This window comes from Melopsittacus undulatus, chromosome 2 (genome assembly GCF_012275295.1).
Source record: "Melopsittacus undulatus isolate bMelUnd1 chromosome 2, bMelUnd1.mat.Z, whole genome shotgun sequence".
NCBI lineage: Eukaryota > Metazoa > Chordata > Aves > Psittaciformes > Psittaculidae > Melopsittacus > Melopsittacus undulatus.
The window spans coordinates 94,475,723-94,496,615 of NC_047528.1; the positions used below are offsets into that span (position 1 = coordinate 94,475,723).

At 44.5% G+C, this 20,893-nt stretch overlaps 1 protein-coding gene across 8 annotated transcripts in view; it reads left to right on the forward strand.

Moving 5' to 3' along the window:
- TIAM1 (TIAM Rac1 associated GEF 1) overlaps positions 1-20,893 on the forward strand; it is a 154,868-nt gene that overhangs the window by 65,422 nt on the left and 68,553 nt on the right. For all 8 annotated transcript variants that reach the window (XM_031051470.2, XM_031051469.2, XM_031051466.2 and 5 more), the window contains one exon: positions 5,221-6,200. In XM_031051470.2, coding sequence (XP_030907330.2) covers positions 5,232-6,200 — 969 coding nt within the window. In that variant the 5' untranslated portion in view covers positions 5,221-5,231. The remainder of the gene's footprint in view (positions 1-5,220; positions 6,201-20,893) is intronic.

Below are 20,893 nucleotides of genomic sequence, written 5' to 3' on the forward strand. Positions count from 1 at the left end.
TGCACCCGTTTAGCAATCCAACAGCATTTGAATGGCTATCAAGCAACTACTGATGACATCCTTTCCTCCCTCTCTCTTCCTCTTGTTTGAACTGCCTGCAGGGTCTTTTTGGAGTCCGTCCCATGCTTTAACTTTAGTGAGAAAGGCTTACAAAAACCAGTGGCTGGTTAAAAAGTTCTGATTTGAAAACAATTAAATATGCTGCTGGAGTTTCTGAGAAACTCAAAGGCTTACTGTGGAATTTCAGCCTCTCTCTTGCCCTTTGGAGAAAGCACATTTTAATTACAATGGAATGTGTGTGTTCGCACTTGGTTATTAGTCCTGTACAGTTTTCTATGTGGTTCTTGTGAGTTCAGTAGAAATCTTTGTTGCTGGCTGGCAGGTTTTAGCAAAAGTTTATTTCTGTAGGCTCACTGCTTGCTGTGGATCTGATCATTGTTCTGGTTCCCACAGTCTTCAAGCTCTGCTCCAGGAGAAAAATACAGATTTGTCACCAAGGCCTCCCACTAGAATCTAATTTTAAATTTGCAATCTGTTGTCTTGTGAGGTGCTTTAGATTTGGTTGGAAAGTTAATATAGTTCAGATTTTCTTCTGGAATCTAATGGCCCAACTTTTTGCAGGTTGGAGAGTCAGTAACTTAGGGTTTACTGAAATGGGTATGTTGGGTTTGTAGCTATTTTCAGAAGTATTTAGTATTCGGGGTAAGGGAAGTTAAAGGAAAATTACTGTTTTCAAATAAAATTGTATTCTTTGAGGGGGCTGTTGTCAGTGGTCATCTGGAATATGAGTGTCTTTATGTGTAACCATTTCATGTAAGACTCATCCAGTCAAAACTCAGCAGTTCAGCTAGAGGTCAACCTGCTTGTCTAGGGTAGCTGGTGTGGGGCAACCGTGTTATTTCCAAAGCTTTCCTGCAGAATTTGTGTGTCTTCCTGCTTATATCTTAATGTTGATGTCTATCTGAAGTTTTGGTTTAAAAAAAAACAAACAATCAATTCAAACCCATGTAATGTGCAGCTTCTAATGAGTAACTCTTGACGTGCAAGTTGGCTCAAGAGGGACTTTCCTGTCCGCTTGAAGACTTCCACAGTTTTGACATTTTCCCTGCCCTGAACCAGGAAGGAGCAGGTCTTTCAGAACAGAGGGCTCTTCCCCAGAGCAGCCAATAGCTCAGTGGTCAGCCCCATATCTTGATAGTCGGACTGCCTCTTGAGGATGCGGAGGAACAAGTTGCTACCCCTCATTTGCCTGACTTGGGCTGCAGATACAAATCTCAATCTTCTGTGACTTTGGCAAGAAACTGAGTCACTGAGCTGGTGCCTTTTCCAGTGGACGTGCCTGTCTCCCTGCTTCAGCATTCACATCTCTCCCCCTTGGAGTGGAGGAGCCTTTCATCAAAAGCAGTCTATTCCCATGAAAAGTTTGGGTTTTGATGAATCAACATTTTCTGCTGAAAAACTTCCAACCAGTTCTGGTTGCAGTGCGTGGTCTGTGCGTGCTGATCTCTGCTTGCTTCAGAGACTAATTCAGAACACATTTTTGACATGTTGCAATCAATGGTTGAGGGCGACAGACCTGCTTAAAGTATCAAGACATGTCACACTTGATTTATGTTGTATCCTGGTGGTACCTTGACGGGTCTTTAATGGTCACCTTCGGATTTGGTGGGCGAGCTAACAAGGGGAGCCTTTGTCCTACTAGTATTTGCGTGCAACTCCCATTAACATTACTCATTTTCTTAATTTGATACAGATTTTTTTCATTGAGTGTGATAAATTCAGTTAAGCCATAGACAGGCAGCATCTGGCAGTCGGAGCTGGAGCAGTTTAAGACCTTTCTGCCCCAGGGTGTCTGCACTACCCCAGGAAGGGGGAGGTTGGGGCTCCCCTTCCCTGCCCAGTGCCTGCGCCTGCTAGCTGAGGATGCCGGCATCTGTTTCAGTGTGAATTCACATGTTTCAGAGCTGCTTTTCCACATCAGCCTCAGCTGACCTAACAGCTCAGTGCTGCAAAAAATGAGCAGGGTGCCACTTGCTGTTCCCGTTTTCCTGGCTCTTGCATCACCTTCCAGCTGTGATGCCCCATCCTCACCCTGGGGTGTCCCCAGGCAGGTACCCGTGTGCTGCCTCTGGCATGTGCCAGTTCAACTCACTCTCCCAGCAAAAGTAAACTAATAAAAGACATTGTCTTGTTCCCCTTCCCCAAATGTATTTATTTTCTGCTGGTTTAGTGGACTTGGCTGCATGAGCACCTGAACTGGTTCAGGTTAACTGGTGGAAATGCTCAGTCAGGAATGCAAAGGGGAGGCAAAAATGGGGGTGAGAGGCTAGGATGGGGGACCCTTCCAGGGGCAGCTGTTGGTCTCAGGCACCCCACAAACAGTCACCCTCAGCTTGACCCGGGAGGGTTGGCTTTCCCCATCCAAGGTGGACTCAGCCTATTGTGTCCTGCATCTCCTAGCAGACTGGCCTCTGTTGGGGTATGGTAGCAAGCCATGGAGGTGGCACTGTCTTGCATTGCTGCAGATGAATCAGCTGCACCACGTCTGCCTGCAGCCCTCTTACACCCACCGAACAGCATTTGTGCAAACCTGCAATGTAATGCTGGGGAAATCAGTAGGATTAGGGTAAGGCCTCTTCTGGGGTGCAAGAATGAAGTATGGGCTAGTCTGTTGGTTAGATAGCTGTCTGTGTGATTTGCAAATGTGTCCTCACCTAAAGTGCCAATCTACAGAATTAAAAAAGGACAGCTCTTTACTTTGAAGTCTGACACTTCTTGCCAGTATCTAGCAGATACTTCTCATTGTGTGAAATCACTCAGTAAACATTCCTGCCGCCGTCTGCGTCTGCGGAGAAAAGACTTTCCTCCTTCCATGAGAGTGTTTATTTCCTCACGGGATGCAGCCTGAGCTGCTGCTCCTTTCCTCGCCAAGTTGTTTGTGGTTCTGTTACTTTTTGGCTGGGTGGAATTTTGCCTGGTGTGCGTGGAAACTACGTTGAGATGGTGGCACGGAGCTGCTTTTCATAGCCACGCTGCCTGGCATTTTCATAAGCAAGTGTGTCTGGCTTTGTGATGTGCGCTGGATGCTTCTGCCCTTCAGCAGCTCAGTTTATGAAGGTAAAGAGCCACTCTTCAATCATTCAGGGTTTCAAGAGGACTTTTAGAAACTGCTCTTTTTCCTTAAATAGGCACCAAAGTGATGGCTGCAAGCTGGAGACCGGGAATAGATGGCTGCATGCTCTGATGGGCTTTGCAATCAGTGGAAATCCTGTCAAATGAAAGTGTGGTTAGCAAGAATCTCAGAATCAAAGCAGCTAAAAGCATTACCCCAAGAGGGTTTCTTTTGCAAGATGGGGGAGGGTGTTGAGGTCTGGTTTTAGACATTAGTGTGGAAGACAAAATGCAGTGTTTGTGCTTTAAAATGTTTTAGAAGCAAAACCTAGCTGACATTTGTTTTTCAGTCTGGTCTGTATCAAAGGACTGTAGCTTTTAAGGAATTATAAATCCTGTATAGGGATTTATAATGCTGTCGGGTTTTTTTAGATTAAAACCTGCCCTCTCTTCAGTGCATTTATTTTTCTAAACGATGCATAATAACGGAGTCTCATGACAGTCAATGGGAGTTCAGCCATTAATTCCAGTAGACATAGGGTATTTCCTGGTATAGTTTACTTCACATGTGATTATATTTATTTTAGATACATGGAGGTGCCCATTGCTCCAGCACTGAACAGATTTTTAGCCTCAGACACAACCTACTTAGCTGGGTAGAAGAGCAGAGAAGCTCAGTCCTCTCACTATGATTCCAAAGTATCACTGCATAAGTTCAATTCTAGCTTATGCACCCATGGCAGCCTATGGCAGAATTGCTGTGCTTGTGTTTAGCACAATCAATACCTCACTTTCTATGTAATTTATGTAGGGCTAGTTCAGTTCCTTGCAGCACCAACAGTGTGTATTTAAGTAGCAAGGGAAAATACACGATCCCATTCATTCTGCCAACATCTGGCTCAATACCCATCAGCTCATCCTGTTAAAGGAGAGGAAATTGCCCCAAGAAATTAGAACCTCCAGATTATTTTACTGTCAAGGCAGTTTATTTTTCAACCAAGACTAACAGAAATATGACAAAGTTTTGTCCTGGAATTTCTGTTCAAGATTTATGGACTGTTTGTCTAGATATAATTGTCTTGTGTGTAATTTGGGATCTCTTGTTTAGTTTTGAATGGCCATGTACTTTAACATTTATTTTTCTTGTTCTTCTTTTTGCTCTTTGGCCAGAAGGAGCCAATACTACTGATAAAATATTTCTGACATTTGTAGAGTGAGATCACAGACCTCAAAGTGTTTTCCAAGGTTGAATCCAAATCATCACTCCCATCTTCTGGATGGGAAACCTGTTTCACTACAGGATGTGCACAACTGAATAGTGCAGGAGGTGAGGTACAGAGATGGGGGCAGAAACCCAGTCAGTGTGTTCCAGCTTAGTTTTCCCTTTGCTAGATCAAAGTGCTTAGATCTAGCTATCTGCTTTCAGAGTGAGTAGGAAGGAAAAGTTATTTTAGTGTAGTCTGAGTCACTCATGCTAATTTATTTTCATAATATGGCTTTTTTTTTGTGTGGGGCTCTCTGTACCTGCTTAATGTTGCCCTGTTTTTTTTTGTTCCAGAAATCAAACCTATCATTAGCTTGCTGCCAAGAGTTGAATTTGTACTTTGCTATTTGGTTCAGCAGTTCCCAGTTCCTAATAAAAAAAAAGTGAGATTTCAGATAAAGGTGTATATCCATCAACTTTTTGGCTTCCTATTACATGCAGATAAACAATAGCTGTTAACTTTTGAGTTTGTAGGGTTTGCTGGAATTGCAAAGCCAGTGCTAAGAATCAAACACGTGCAGAGCTGAGACTGCCAGTGCACTTTGGTGGTAAACTGGCTGCAGTTTACTCCAAGCTTCAATCCTTTCCACTTCTACACTCCTCACTTACACCAGCATAGTTATCGTCTGGCTTTTTCCTGCATACTGATTTAACTGTGTTGTATTTGTAAGTTTGCTGATTCTATGGGATCAGTTGCCACTGTTAAAGTGTGTGCTGTGAGACCAGGTGGAAGCTGTGGTGTTACAAACAAAACAAGGTGTTTTCGGTGTACTAGGGTGTTTGTGCATCTTTTCAGCTGCATGTTGCTCGCTGCCTTTAACCGTTCCCGTTCTCTCCCCTTGCAGACTGTGACACCATGGGAAACGCAGAGAGCCAGAGTGTGGAGCACGCCTTCTATGGAGACAAGCACACCAGCCTGGGCCGCAAGCACACTTCCCGTTCTCTGCGCCTCTCCAATAAAGCCTCTCGCCGGACGCGGCATGCTTCTTCTGGAAAAATTATCCACCGAAACTCAGAAGTGAGCACCCGTTCCAGCAGCACCCCCAGCATCCCCCAGTCCCTGGCGGAGAATGGCCTGGAGCCCTTCTCCCAGGAAGCTAACCTAGAGGACTTTGGAAGCCCCATCTGGGTGGACCGTGTGGACATGGGCCTGCGGCCTGTTTCCTACCACACCGACTCCTCTGTAACCCCCAGTGTGGACAGCAGCACCGTGCTCACCGCTGCCTCCGTCCAGAGCATGCCTGACTCAGAGGAGAGCAGGCTCTATGGGGATGAGCCGCCCTTTCTGGCAGAGGGTGACGGGAGGTCACATCGATACTCATCCAACGGGACAAACTTTATGGAGACAGCCAGCTTCAAGAAGAAGCGCTCCAAATCAGCCGACATCTGGCGTGAGGACAGCCTGGAGTTTTCGCTTTCTGACCTCAGCCAGGAGCATTTAACAAGCAACGAGGAAATCCTGGGCTTGGCTGAGGAGAAGGATGCCGAGGCCACCCGGGCACAGGAAGCTGATGGCAGCCCCCAGCCACTGGTTGCCTGCCAGCGTGCCAACTCTATGAGTGACTTGTATTCCCCCAAAACCCCAAGCGCTACTGTCAACGGGGGCTCAAGGAATGCCTTTGGAGGGTACTGCCGGAATTTAGTGTCTGACATCCCAGATATTGGGAGCCATAAGATGGCATCGGTTACCACTGAGGATGCGCCTTCCTACAGTAATTACAATACGCTGCCCTGCAGGAAATCCCACTGCCTTTCTGAAGGGGCCACCAACCCTCAAATTAGCCATAGTAACAGCATGCAAGGCAGAAGGGCAAAAACTACTCAGGTAAGGCAGTTTTCTTCTATGTAAAATGAAGTGTGTAGCATTTCCTAAGCTGTGTCTGTAGATAAAGATATTCCAGGTTCTTCCAGGCTCTGTTTTCCTTCAACACTCCTTTTCCAAGAAGAGTGCTGTATCCAGGAGTGAGCTGAACTAACCAGAGTCCGCAGCTGGCTTGATCACATCACTGTTCTCTTCCTTATCTGGAGCTCTGAACCTTTTCCACTCCTTACTGCCTATTGGAAAAGGCAAATCTGCATTTGCCAGCTAAAGATTCTCCTGAGTGTTTTGCAGTGCTGATGGTGCCTTTTTTCCCAGGGTAGCTGCCAAAGCAAATTGCTCCACTAGGGAGCTGGCACATGTTGGTTGTCTCCCCATTCTGCCCTCCCTGCTCTGTTGCCCTCTGCTGCCTGCACATGTGGAAGCACTCGGCTGGAACCAAAGCAGCAGCGCATCGGTGTTTCCTCTCCTCTCGATTGTAAACACTTGCTAGGTTGAAATTTCACTCTTCTAATTAGCTGATGTTCATATCTGTGCAAAGCATCACCCAGAAACAGTGCTGTTGTCCCTCGCGGGAGACTGCCAGCCCAGCAAGCTGCCGTGCCAGCCTGAAAAATGATAGGGGATGTAGATCTATGGAGAAGATGCTGCTTCTCCTAGCCAGGGAGGACGTCATACCCTTCATCCTTCATCCTTTTAACAGATAGCACTGAGCCAAGATCAGCTTTTCTATCTGGTGCCCCTCCCACTATCCAAATACCAGACCTGTGACCTTTGCTTTGATGGCTGCTGTTGGATCTTTTTTATGTTCTGCCTCTTGGCTGTGTTCTGCCTGATTGAGTTGCACAGCACCTCGTGGTGCTGCAAACAGCAGTTCTGCTTACAGAGAAGAGGCAGACTGCTCAGAGAGGTGGAAAAAGGAGCTACAAATCCTGCCCACCTGTACAAGCTGCGTGTGGCATACACATAGTGGGCATATTGCCCTCAGTTTAAATGCATTTGCTGGGCTTGTTGGACCTTCTCAGAGCCATGGTCCAGCTGCCTAATGCAAGAGGCTGGCTGTGTTTTTTACATGAGCTACTTTGTAGCTGTGGGCACCAGCTCAGAAACATGGCAGGGGGACAGAGACAAAACAGTGTGTCTGCGCAGGTCAGAGCTGTGCACCAGATTGCATGCTTCAGTGGCTCTCCTGATTTTGTTGCATGGTTTATCCTACATATGCCATGCAGCGTACACACACCACACTGCGTGACCCAGAAAAAGGAAAAGCAGCACGTTCTGTCAAAGTCAGAGGCCTGCAGGCTCGTGTCCTGCTGCTGGACTGAGCTGTTGGCAGGACACCAGTGCTGGAGATAAGAGGCTGGGCAGCTTGAGTCAGGCAGGTTGCAGTGTGCCGCAGGGGAGGTGCAGGGCTGTGGAGGTGCAGAGGGGTGTTGAAGGGCAAGAGGAGCATGTGCCTCCCCTTGTTTGCTGGCACTGACCTGTGAGAGCTGATGGGAAGGGATTGCTGAGTGACTTTCCAGCCGTGCTTGATCTGTGGAGATACGCTGCTTCTAAACATAAAAACGACATGCTAAAGCAGATGCTGCAGTGTCCCACAACAGCAGCTTTGTACTTCAAAATCAGCCCTTTATTTTCAGGGGTATGTTTATGGTGCGAGTGCTAAAAACCTTTGGTGCTTCATCAGGGCAGTGCAGGATAAAAATCAAGAGAACAACAGCAAGCAAAAAAAGGATGTTATTTGGCAGCCTTGAACAGCTTTCATGGAGATTACTAGGTGCAACTGCTGCCTCTAGCCCTCTTTCAAGTGTGTTTAGCAAAAAGAGAACAGTGTTGCTGGTGAGCAGCAAAGTGTTTGTTTTTCTTCTTTATGTCTCTCTTGGCATTAGGAAGATTACTCTGAGGCACTTAGTGAAAGTCACAAATTTGCGTGGCATTTTGTGAGGCCTCAACCATACCCAGGGACATCACTTTGTGGGGCTGGTTTCACTAGATGTACCTCCTGAGCTTGGAGACAGTGGCTGTAAGGAGTCTCAGCAGTGTTTATTAGCACATAAATTCAACAAAATTAAAGCTTTGGAAAGGTTGAAATTCCTTCCAAGTCTTTAATCCTAGCAGCATACGGGATATGTGTCAGCAATGAAGTGTTGTTAGCCCAAGCCTACCTTTAGCAAGCTTAGGGAAATGACAATCATTATATGTTTAATAGAGCAAAAAGGAAGACCAAATTTGCACACAAAATAAAAGGACTGGTTCATTGGTGAACCTGATTAGATGCTTTGGATGGGGCAAGAGGAGGGAAGCTGCCAACCTGCTCTGTACTAGGTCCCCAGTCTGACGATGTCTCAGCACTTTGCTAATCTTTACTTGACACTCCTGGTGTGAAGTAGAGCGTGATTGTTATTCTGTTTGAGATGGTGGAAGCTGAGATGTAGAGCTGATGGCCTTGCTGCTTTAATGTTAACGTGCTCTTTGGCATTGCATTGGTCTGTGCCAGACAGTACTTGGGCGCAGTTTGGGGAATTTTGTTTTCCTCTGCCGTTCCCAGTCTTTCAACACTTTCTCAAGGGGCTTCACACTCTTGATGATTGCCTTGAGCATTGACCCAGAGCCTGCCATATGCGTCCTCATGCTGTAAAACATTGATGTTATAAAAACAATTTAGTGGACTGATGCAAAACTGTCATGTTTTTTTCCAGCCTTTTGAGCTGCCTCCCCCCTCCCAGTCTCTCAAAATAAGTTATGTCTTAGGGCCATAGGGGCACTGCACAAAGGTGACCCAGGGCCACATGTAATGTGGCCTTGGACATAGTCTTCCCTCTTGGCCTCCAGGCCAGTGACCCTGTATTATTTAACGGTGAAGATGTAGGTCCCTTGTTCAAAGTCACCTACTTGAGCCTAACAGACAGGAGTGAGATTTCTGCCCAGATCATCATTGCCCATCCTCACAAGAATTCAGGTTTGTATTTATTAGTGAGTTTTTTTTCTCAGGTTTTGGGAAGTCATAGCTGGGATATTAACATGGGTTTTAGTCCAACTTACCCTGGTGCTAGTAGTGCTTGAAGGTCCTGATGGTCACTTGTAGGTATGTTTTGACTAGTCTAGTTCCTATAGAGGTCCCTGAAAGCAGAAGACAATGAGAGTAGGTTAAGTGTGAGACCACAGCAATGGGTCTGTGCTCTTGTGTTTCATTCCTGAGTCCAGCCACTGTTACATGCATGTTCAACTACATGCATGTACGTCATATTTTCTATGTGGGCTAAAAGTTGCCAGTAGCTGTAATTGTCATGATGTGCTGACCCCTGCTCCTGGAAAAAAAAGCACCCTTGAATGGAGCTGTACATGTTTTGTTGTAATGCTTTATCCATGGGCTCTTTACAAGTACATAAAAGAAAAGAAAATGAAAAAAAAACCCAAACCCCAAATCTCTCCCTTCCAAATTTAAACCTTAAATTGAACTGTGGGAGTCACTTTCCACTAATTGAGAGGGAGAGCTTTTTAATGCTGGAGAGACAATTATATTCAATATGCACAAACTGTTAATATTCACAGGGTGGGCTTGGGGCACCCACGCAGCAGTTCTGGTTTTTGTAATGTTTTAACATTAAGGGTTTTGCTCTGCTGAAGCGAGACTTCCCGGAGAGCTCTGCTGGGATCATGTTTGGCTTTTGGAGCTGACATGATGTAGGTGGAAAAAGCTTAATTGGATGACATTTTCACCCATTTTTGCTTAAAGGGAGACAAGCTCCGGTTTGATACAGCTTGTTCTGGCTGTGGGTTGTGAGGTCCCCAGGATCCTACAACCTGCTTGTTGGGATCCAGACTCTGTGAAACAGCTCTGTTGTGTCCTGCTTGCAGCTAAACATCTGCCTGCGGGATACTCCTTCCTCCTCCTCCTCCTCTTCCTGGTGGATGTTCAGAGACAAATGTAACCACATGCTCCCCTGCTGTTATGAGCCCTAAGTGAAATATGAGGAGCGGAATTAGGGAATGGAAACCTTGTGATACATTTTTGTGCCACTTCCAAGCCCATCTTAGCATCTCCTTACTCCATGTTCCCCCTCTGTGTATAATTTCCGACTTCTGTTTTCTTTAGATCACCAGACGGGGGGATGCAGTCTCACTTAGGGCATGAACCTCTTTTGACATTGTTAATCCTGCTACTAGGGCAGTTGCGTGAAGACATTCTGCATGTAGAGAAGATGTTCCTGTCACACAGCAAAACCTGCGTGCCTGGCTGTGGTGTTGGCAGTGTGTCTGTTCATGGGTGTCTGCTGCAGATTGGCATAAGCCAGCCTTACCTGATGCTGGCTCCGGCTCAGCAGGTTCCATTCCTCCTCTCTGTTTTTTGTGATAGTTGAGGTGGTAATGGCAGTGGACATCAAAGCCAGAGACCTTCATGAGCTTCCAGTACTGGTTATTTGCTCTGTGAGGGAAGACATTAGGAGTAGTTCCTAGTATGTTTGAAGCTTTCTATGGGAGCGATGGTGTTTACAAGCAGTATTTAGAACATGATGTGACTCCTGTGTACATTAAAATCCAAGGAGACATGGTGGCCAAAGCATTTCTGCTTGGTCAGCCACTCACCTATGAGTGTTTTGTTCCTCTCAGAGCTTTATAGTCCAATTTGTGATTTCATCTGGAAAGCTTAATTCCAGCGTTAGTGCTGCAATGATGCAGTCCAGCTTTTTTATATAACTTTTGAAAAGGAGCTGCTAGAAGATGTCCCTCAACTTTGCAGGGAAAGCAAAGGTTTCTCCTGTGTCCAGTCCAGTGTTTGTTGTAGAACTGAGCAGGGGGAGAGTGAACAAACTTCCTGCCTGATTGACTTGGAAACTGCACCTCAGTCAGTGCCAGCCACAGACTCTGTCCTTGGCATGTGAAATCCCCTTTTGTCCGATTGTCAACTTTATTACTATTTTTAGGCCTCTCTAGGTAGCTTGAAGGAATTTGGGATCTCAAACCTTAAAAAGAAAATCCTATATGAAAAAAAAATTGCAGAATATGCAGGAGATGAAACAAAGGTTGTTTTTTTTTTTTTTTTAGTGGGAATTAGATGAGGATATACAGAGAAACCAGTCTAAAATTAGAATGTCTTTCCAGTAGATACTATTTTTTTACCATCTCAGGGAATTTTATAACAGATTATAGTGTTTCATTATGCTCTGTAGGATGGCTAAACTCCAGATTGCTGATGCTTGTTTTGAAGTTGTGTAAAACTTTTTCATGAATAGTTTTGTGGCATAGAGGACATAACCTCAAGTGTAAAAGGACCACACTGAGGCAGTCACATGAAAGCACCATCTGGCCTAATACTTTGTTTCCCAAATATCGAGAGGTCAGAAAAAGAAAGAAAGAAAGTGGGAGAATACAGGGTAAATTTTCCTTTGGGGGGTTCTTCCTGATCCCAGATGATCAGTGATGTGAGTCTTCCTGCGCAAGGAATGAATCCAGGACTGCTGGGTTGACCTGTCCCCCATGAATTCTCTTTTCTGAAATAATTTTCTGCTTCTGGCTTCCACTGCATCCTGTTCACTCCCAGTACAACACTTGTGACCTTGCAGCCTGTTCCTATAGTCCTCCTCAGTTATCACTTTTCCAGGCAGAGTACCTTCAGCAGCTGAAGCTCTGCTCCTATTAAAGTAATTCTGTACATCTCAGTCTGTAGTCTGGAAAACATGTCTATTTTCAGTCTAAGTATGATTCGTAGTTTGACCCAGACCTTTAATCTTAGTTATCTGACTCCAGATGGAATTGAGGAAAGAAATAAAGACAAAGGCATGTGCCATTAAGTTATAATTAGTGACACATAGTTTAGTAAGTGCCTGAAAGTAAGATGTTCTTGCTTTTCAGCTGCAGTGTACATCCCACTGATTTGAGCCCCTGTTCACGTAGTCCCGTTGTGCCTTTCAAATTGAGGTTCTTCTCAAGTCTCGGGTGTAGCCTGAGCTACACTCTGAATCCAATAGCTGGAGATCCTTAAGTTGGATGGTTTGGCTCATGTGACTCAAGGGGCTGAATCCCAAAGAGTACTGGTCAGCCGGTCACTTTGTTGAGCTTGCAGGCAAACTATCCTATTAAAACCAAACACTTCTGTTTTCAGCTGCTAGACACAGGGCACCAAGTTAAAGGAGGGGTGGAAATGGGCTTAGGGGGAAGGAGTAGCCACTCATTTTGGTGGCAGCCCAAGCTTGCATATGTCAATCCACATCTTTGGTCCTGCTGGCTACTCTCAGTAGGTCTGAATGAGACCCATTTGATGGCCAGACCAAATGAGTTTTTTATAGCCTGGCTAACTGGAAGCAGATTCAGCATGAGCCTGGAGGAAAGCTTGAATAGGGGGTTTCATGCCCGAACTCAGAGGTCTTCCTTGCTCTGTCAAACAGGCTGCCCTTCCCAGATGTTTGAGATTAGATCAGGTATTGCCTATTCAGGGTATTTGAAAGCAAATAGCAGTCGCTCCCTTCAGAGCACACAGCTCTGCCCTAGTATTGTCAGGGAAATGAGGAGCATGTAAGAAAAAGTATTTTGGTCTTTGCTGGCAGATGTTTTCATACTCTTTCGAAGATCTTGTTTTTCTTCCTTTGCTCTTGGTCTGAAGCCAATGGAAAGCAAACCAGCAGTCCTGATATCTGATGTATCTCTATTCAGGCATGTTTTTTTAAACAGTAGGACTTTGTCATTTATACATCTGAAGTGCTTGTATCACTGGCAATAATTGTATTGTCTGTAAAGCCATGTAGACTTCACGTTTTTAGTTCCAGGTACATTTCACTTAAAAATCACAGGCAGGTTGCCTCAGCTGCATGTTTGCTGGGCTGTGCTTACTTAGATGGATCTAATTTGCAGTAGTGATCCTTTTCATGAAGTGCTCCATTGAAATGTTTCTTTTCAGAGCTTCAGCATGTGATCCTGTGACTAGTCATCTTTCCAGATGGCAGACATTTCCCTGCTTCCTTAAATTAGGTGATCATTCAGGTGAACACCTCCCACATGATATGTTTTAATTTCAAGCTGCTCTTCTAGCAGCTTTCGCCCTTCCTCACTTCTACCCCCTCTATTGCATTTCTCAAGAAGAACTGCCTCTTCTTGGCACTGAGAGAACAAAAAGTAACCTAACCCTGTATTTTACTTCGAGGATTTTGGTTAGGCATATTGCCATTTGTTTAACCCCAGCGCAGTTAGGCTGCTTGCATTACTTTATGGTTAGTTTAATCCATCTAGAAATTTTCTTCATCTGGGTGGTCCATTGGGTTGAAAGCAGGTAAGTTTTGGGGGGTCCTCAGCATATCATTTGGGAACAGAGGGATTAAACACTGTAGCACTCAGGAACTGAGACTTCTTCCCACTGCTAGGAATGCAAAGCAGGCGCCTACCCCAAATGTGTGCAGGTGTTGGAAGCTGTGTGCAGGGACCACAGTCCAAGAAGTGTTACTGGATTACAGGTTGATTCTAATTCATGGTATTATATACTTTAGCACTCCTTAAAAGTCAGTGCTAAAGCCAGCAAAGAGCCTCTGTGCTCAGGTCCCATGGTAGCATTTCGTGCTGTTTCCAGCTAAAGGCCCTGTTGTCCTTTGTGCATTCTCTTGCAGGCTTGGATTTCTGTCATGTTATTAGAAAGCAAAATAAAAACATCCTCTTCCCTTTGCCCAATACTTCAGTTCTTAGGGATGCAAACTGAACTTTCTAAATGTGAACAGATCACAGACTGATGCTGCAGCTGTCCTGAGTCAGTGAAGAACTAACTGTGTCCAGGACCTTGGAGAGAAGGTTAAAGCTGTACCATATATTTTCCTGCAGCTGTATGGGGGACAGTTTAGTTTTCAACATTTTCTGTCTCACAGCTGACAAGTCCTCCAGGGTTGTACTTTCCTGACTGCTGCAGGAGGCCCTGTGGGTTCATAATTTGCCCTTAAGTCATCTAAGTCCTGTAAGAAAACCAGGCCCCTTGGGGAAGAATCTACAACATCTGCAGAGAAGATCCTTCTGGAGGGACCCACGTATTAGCTGGAAAATGTCCAGGGAGTCAGTGAACCAAAAATGTTTCCAACCCCTGTATTACAGCTCTAAGCTTAGATGATTGCTTAACGTGAAGGAGCCAAGTGTAATACTAAGGTAACAGCCATACATTATCAGAGTTGCCTGCAAAGGAAATGGGGTTGATGGGTGCTTGCTACATTGGTGTTTTCTACCTGCCCGTCCTGCAGGAGCAAAGTGGATGCACATCTTCTTCCCATATTTGAGTATCTTCTGGGTACCTGGCACCTAGTATCTTGTCTGTCTGTCCAAGGTGCCAAATTACACTGTGCAGCATTCACCAAAAGAAGTTCATAGAGGAATCTTGGAACCAAAAACCATTGAAATCCACACTTTAAGACTTTCTCAGGCATCATTGCCCAGAAACATGTGGCTGTGATTTATCCTTTCACAGTAAGTGTGCAGTTTCCTGCTAGGAGAAATATCTAGAGGTCTGGGCTAGTACCGTTTTTGTTGGAGTAAATTTGATTTCAGAGGACCATGGCCAAAACCTGCTTGCTTATTAAACCACTCTGAGCAGCTTTAATAATACATATAAGTTTTGTTTTGTTTAATTTTGATGCTTCCAGACATCAACAGAAGAATTGTTGTGTGTGGTGAGTGCAAAGAAGTAGGAACCAAAGCTGCTCATTCATATCAATATCCGATCTTTTTGAATTCCCAAAGGTAACAAACCCAGCATCTCAGTCTAGTGTCCACATACAAATTGCAGTTGGCTTCTAACTGTACCTCACTCAGCTTGAGAGTCCTCCTAGGAGTTTTAAACAGCACCCAACCAATCCAGCAGAAAATTGCAGTTGGCCTGTGCTGGTTTGTGGCTGTCAGTTTAGTTCTGCAAAGCCTGCTGTCAGTCTGGTGCATCCTGGCTTGTTCTCATACAGTACTGCCCTGTTGTACATGGGTCTGTATGTATCTTCAGAACCTTCTTTCATATCAGCTCCCAGCATCTGGTTGAGGGGCTTTGTTCATTGGTGCAGTGACGGATCTCCTTCATGTCATTATTATAATCCCTCTAACTCTAGAGGCATTTGGACATGATTCAGTACCTTAGTAGCAATCTTCAAAACTGTATTCCTCCCAGACAGAATGAGCTGTGGAGTTGCTTTTGTGTTTCTCCACTGCAGCTTTAAAGCCATTTCTCCCACTCATGTTTCACTTGCAATTTATGCAATCTTTGCTTCTTGGAATGTTTCGAGTCTTTTCAAGACAGAGAAATCTTCTAATGCATCCATTACTGGGTGTTCAAGCTATTCTGGAAAAAGGATTTTATTTTGCTTTGGAGCAAGTTGTGCCTTATCAGGCTACCTTGACCATCAAATGATGGTAGATTCAGGACTGAAAAGAGAGGAAAAACACTTATCAGGCCAATCTTTTTCTGCAGAGGAGCTTCAAAGGGACAGCAGGCACATAAAAGCATGCAAACTATCAGGCTGCTTACCCATCTATTTTAAATGTATTCTGTAGTGCTTGCCTAACTAGCAGCCAGACAAGTTATGCACAATTTCAGGCTGTTGCTGAATGTGGACACCTTATTGCTCTGTGGCTAAACAGGACAGGGAACACAGGATATGCATCCTCTTGGAAGGAGCCCCTTCCAAGAAAAAAAAAAACTCAACACATTTACTAAAGAGTACTTTTAATCTAATGGTTAAATTAGTAAGAAGTATTAACTACATAAGGAAGTGTTAATATTAGGGAAGTGAGAGTTTTTCTACTAAATAGGTCCCACATGCCTAAAGTTCTCATGAATCACTGATGTTGGTCAGGCAGAAGAAAGTGATTCATCAAGGCATTTTAATAGTGTCTGTAGCAGGGCTACAGGTTGGTGGGATGTTTGGCAAGTGCATCATTATTGCAAGTGATCTGAATGTCTCCAGTCATGAGCCAGATTGTTGGGAAAGGTTTGTCCCATCCAGTGGTCTCTTGCTAACAGAGGCCAATATCAAATGTGTTCAACAGGGGAACAAAGACACTTGGAACATTTTTTCTTCGTTTTGGCTAGCTGAAGATATAATTTCTTTTCTAAAACAGAAGTGGTTTGGTTTGGTTTTTTTTTTTTCTGTATATCTTCTGAATTTCGCAAGAATTTTTTAACAAAAGAATGTTTACAAATGGCTGTAGTAGACATATAGAGATATGAGCGTCACATGAGAATGTAAAAGCTACAGCGCTGAGTACATTAGTTTGATGTAGCTTGCATTACAGTTTTCTTCACACTGTCTTGCTTTGCATGAAACCCAGTGTTCATGTGAGGACAAAACATATATTTAAGTGGGTTGCAAATACTTTCACTAATATTTTACCCAATTGGTTAATCAGTTAAATTGTTCTCTGAATTTGATGGGGCTGTGATAATTCCGCTTCATTACACTTGAATGCTATTAGGGCTGTTGTAGCTGTCCTGGCACGTGGCCTGCTTGCTGGGCCTCAGTGCATTCTTTTTGGTAACAACGGCACTATTCAGCCCATCTCTGGTTTCTCATTGTGTTGTATCTCTCTGTTGTCAGGCATTCAACCTTTCCCTCCTCTTTCCCTCCATTACTCTCTGCTGAACCTCCTTTCATAAACCCTGCGCATTTACAACTGATACAGTAGCACTGCCAGTATAAGAAATGATTCTGCTTCTCTGGCATCTTCAGCAGTGGCAGGGGTCCCAGATCCTGGTGAAAGCTCTGCTACTACTTACCGCTTTCCCATCAAAGCACATTGTGCAGCAGTCTCTACACCCTGTTTAGTTTCCTTCTTCAGCCAGCGGTCTTTATACATCCTGCTTTCCATAGAGTAATCTTAAATCGAAGCAACAAAACCCCTTCTTAGTTCAGTTTGTTGTTTTCCAAGACCTGCTCTCTTTGCAAAATGCTAAGAACTACTATTCCCATGACTTCCCCCATCTCTCTGTCATGACAAAATATGCTTTCCTTTCTTTGCTGCATGCTTTCTACTTAGTGTGACCAATTTAATGATTTCCACCTCCCTCTTGCTTTGCCCTCTTTGGCCTCTCAGGCCCGAAGCTAGGTAAACACCAGTGGAAAGGTTAAGTGGGGCAGCACAGATTTTAGTTCCAGTCTTGCATTTGGTTCCTGGGATGGTTTCTCTGGGCAAAAATATTCCTCTGTGTGGATACAGCTGTTTGCCAGCCTGAAAATACAAAACGCAAGATCTTGGGTGAAGTGCAAAGTATCACGTGTGGTATTCTGAATTGTACGCATTGCTGAATGAAACGTTGGGAGGTTTTGACCCATAAAATAAACCAGAGCCCCTTTGTGACAGCAATTACAAGTCCAGAGTAATGTGCTGGTGATTTGTCGTAATGCGTGTATAATGTCCCAGGCTGCACTCTGCAGTCTTCAGCTGTCTCCCTAGCTCCCAGGATGTGCCTGGCACATGCCATCAGCATCATGATGGAGAGCTGCAGGGACACTGGGTAGGAGTCAGAGGGATTGGTAGTGAAGGCTGAACCATGTCTGTAGTTCTCTCTTGCCCTCAAGAGTCTTCACCTGGGAACTCCTTCTGCTGAGGACTGAAGTGCCTGTGTTGTTAGGAAGCCTTTGCAGTGCATCCCAACCTGGAATGGTAATAAGTCTTCCTTGAAGGAGAAAGGCAGTTGCTGTTGCCCATGGGACTCTTTGAGAAGCTAAGCAGGAAACATGAGTAATTCTTAAATAGTATTCATCAAAGTTATGCAATGTTTGTTTTGCTTCTGGGTAGTAGCCTGTGGTGGCCATGTTAGTAGGTACTTTGAAGCTGGACACCAAAGCTAGGGGGCCATGTATCCACATTGATCTCATCAGCGGAGAGCCATGCTGCTCACAGTGTGAGCTGGGATGCCAGGTTTTTAGCATCCTCATTTGAAAATTTGCAGTAGTTCTGTGCCCCCGGTGGTGTGTTCATCAAATCCTGATATGGTTGGTTGCTTGGCTTGGGACTGCTACCCTTCAGCATTGGCACATTTCTGTAGAAGCACAATACCAAACCTCTCTACTTTCTGCTGAACTCTTCATTGAATGCACTTCAGTATGTGGGTTATAGCACTGCAGGACAGCCAGAGCAGATGCTGGCTGCTTTGTCAGATCTTTCCATACCCTCTGATGAGAACGAGCTGACATTGCAGCAGGAACTCAGAAGTCAGAGACCTGTGCAATGAATGCTCTTAACCCTACTAACCCTGAAACCAATCTTCTCGTACAGCAGGCTTCCGAAAGTGCTAAGCTCACTCAATGCTACATTTCATAATTCATGAGCATGAACAATATTAGCAGGCTGTAGGTTTTGAACCACTCTGACCTCTGTATGCTCAGACCCTCCTCCTACTAGAGGGCTTGAATTGGTTGCTTAAAGTCTTTGATACGAGATATTTAAGACAGGAAAAGAGAGTCTAAGAGCAGAGGGAACAGAGCAGGGCTGCAGCAATATGCTGAAAAGATCTTTTGACCCATCCAGTCTATTGTTGGCACTGGTAAAGATTATACAGATGTTTGCAGAAAGTGTTACAATTTAAGCTCAAGAGCGTGTGTAACAGTCTGAGCTTTCCATCCTTGCATATTTTAATGAACAGTTAAGTGTTATGCCTGTGTGTCAGTTACGGACTATAATCCTCATGTATAGATGGGGAAACTGAGGCAATTAATGCTGTGTATCACTGGGCATGAGGGACCAGGAGAGCCTGCACTGCAGTGCTGTGCTTGAACATCTCTGACTGCACTTCTCTTTTTGAAAAAACATTCCATCTGCTGAAAAGCACCAAAGAAGTTTTATGCATCCACTGCCTGGCAAATTACGACTCCTATATCCCTCAAGTTGGTGGTCTGCTTTAGTAGCTCTTTATTTTTTTAAACAGACTAATTCTGGTTAAAGCATGAGACATGCTTCCTAAAAGTTATGTTAGCTAAAAATTTGAAATATGCTCTGTATTTTTGTATAGCATTAACAAAATAATTACAAGACAGATTGAATGTTTATTAAATAATTAACCTAAAATAAAAAGCTCAAAAGCTCAAATAATTTTTGTTGCCACCATTATGCGGTGTTCATTGCAAGAATGCAGGTTCATTTATGCCATATGAGTGCCATACTTTTTCCCTTCAAAAAAGTTGCAGAAGAAGAAGGGCCCAGAAGGCAAATGCAAACCCTGATTTTTTTATGGGAATAATTATCCCAGGGAACATGGGGGACCTGATTCATTTCTTTGGTGTTCCAGTTTTAGGCCGATGTAGCAGTGTTGGCAGAGAGGCAGTGCCTCGGGTGTGTGAGTATCAATCGGCCATGCCAGCCCTGGCTCCCTGGCGCACAAGGTCTCAGATGGAGCGCTGTCATCAGAAGGTGCACCATCCAGCTTTTCCTGATGGAGCACAAAAACTCGTTTGCAGCAGTGTTTTGTAAACACAGGTTTCTGAGCAGCACCAGTTACTCTCCAGATATCACTCCTTTGCAGTGCTGCAAGAAATGGGAAGAAAATTGGTTTCCAAAATACACGTCTATTGGAACAGCAGGAAAAATCATGTGGTTGTGAAGACTGCTCTATGTGGATAGATAACTACACTTACTGGAAGCCCTTCTCGGCTCATTCACATGCAGTGGGAGTAGAGGAATATTGGCCAGTCCAGAACAGCTTGTCTATCACAATTTGTTGCATTAACTGGACTGACTAGGATAACTGGGCTCATTGAGCAGGGAAGGAAGCACTTATTCTTCCAGCTGGACTTCAAGTCCCCCCCGAGAGGTAGTGTTTATAAAGAACAGGCCCATCCATTGCAAATAAATGCCTTCAAAGTTAGTCCAATTCAGCAACACCCCTCCCCTCCCCCTAAGGTTTCCTCACCAGCTGGTGTTCTACAGGATGAAGGTTTCAAACAGAGCTCGGTGGAGGGTTTCTTGGTTTATGCAGAGCTGCTCTTGAATGCAGAGAAAACTGGTGCTTGAACCAACACCTAGAAGCTTGTTTTCTCTCAAAATAAACACTGCATTCTGCCACCTCTTCTCAGAGACTTCTTTTTCTTTAAAAATAACTTGTAAATTGAGCACCAGCTGCTCTTGCAGGAGAGGCGGAGGCTGAAATTCCTGTTGTTTTGGCCATGTTTCTCACCACTTTGCATCTTCTTCCTTGGCTCCCTCTTCTCCTGAGTATCTAATGTAAGATATAATGTCTCCACTTACAGGGCTTGGCCTTTATTTGTCCTCCTTCAAAAACTGCCACAGATGCCTCTGGGAGCTGGGACGGTAGAGGTTAGCCTCCTGTGAGCACCAGCATTGTTGCAGGGGATAGGCTGAGCCAGTATGCCTTCAAAACCTGAATTCAGTTGTGTTGTTTCCTGTCTTATTCAAGCTGGCCATATTCTTGGCTCTTCAGATCCTTCAACTGCAAGTTGTTTGGGACCAGGAAAGGTCTTCTGTTGTGGTATTTTCACAGTCTATCACCGTGGGATTTGCCAGGGGATATCACGTGGCAAATGGCTAGGGTTTGTGAAGTTGAAATGACACAAATCAGAAATAATCTCAAACATATTAACTTCTTAGCGTAAAAAAAAAGGGGTACCTTTTTAGTTATATAATTTTCAAATTGTAATCTTTGGAATATCTAAGATTCATCTTCAGCTGGAGGTGTGACATACAATATCAATGTTTTCCTTTCAAAATGCGTAGGTTGATTGCTGTTTTTCTTG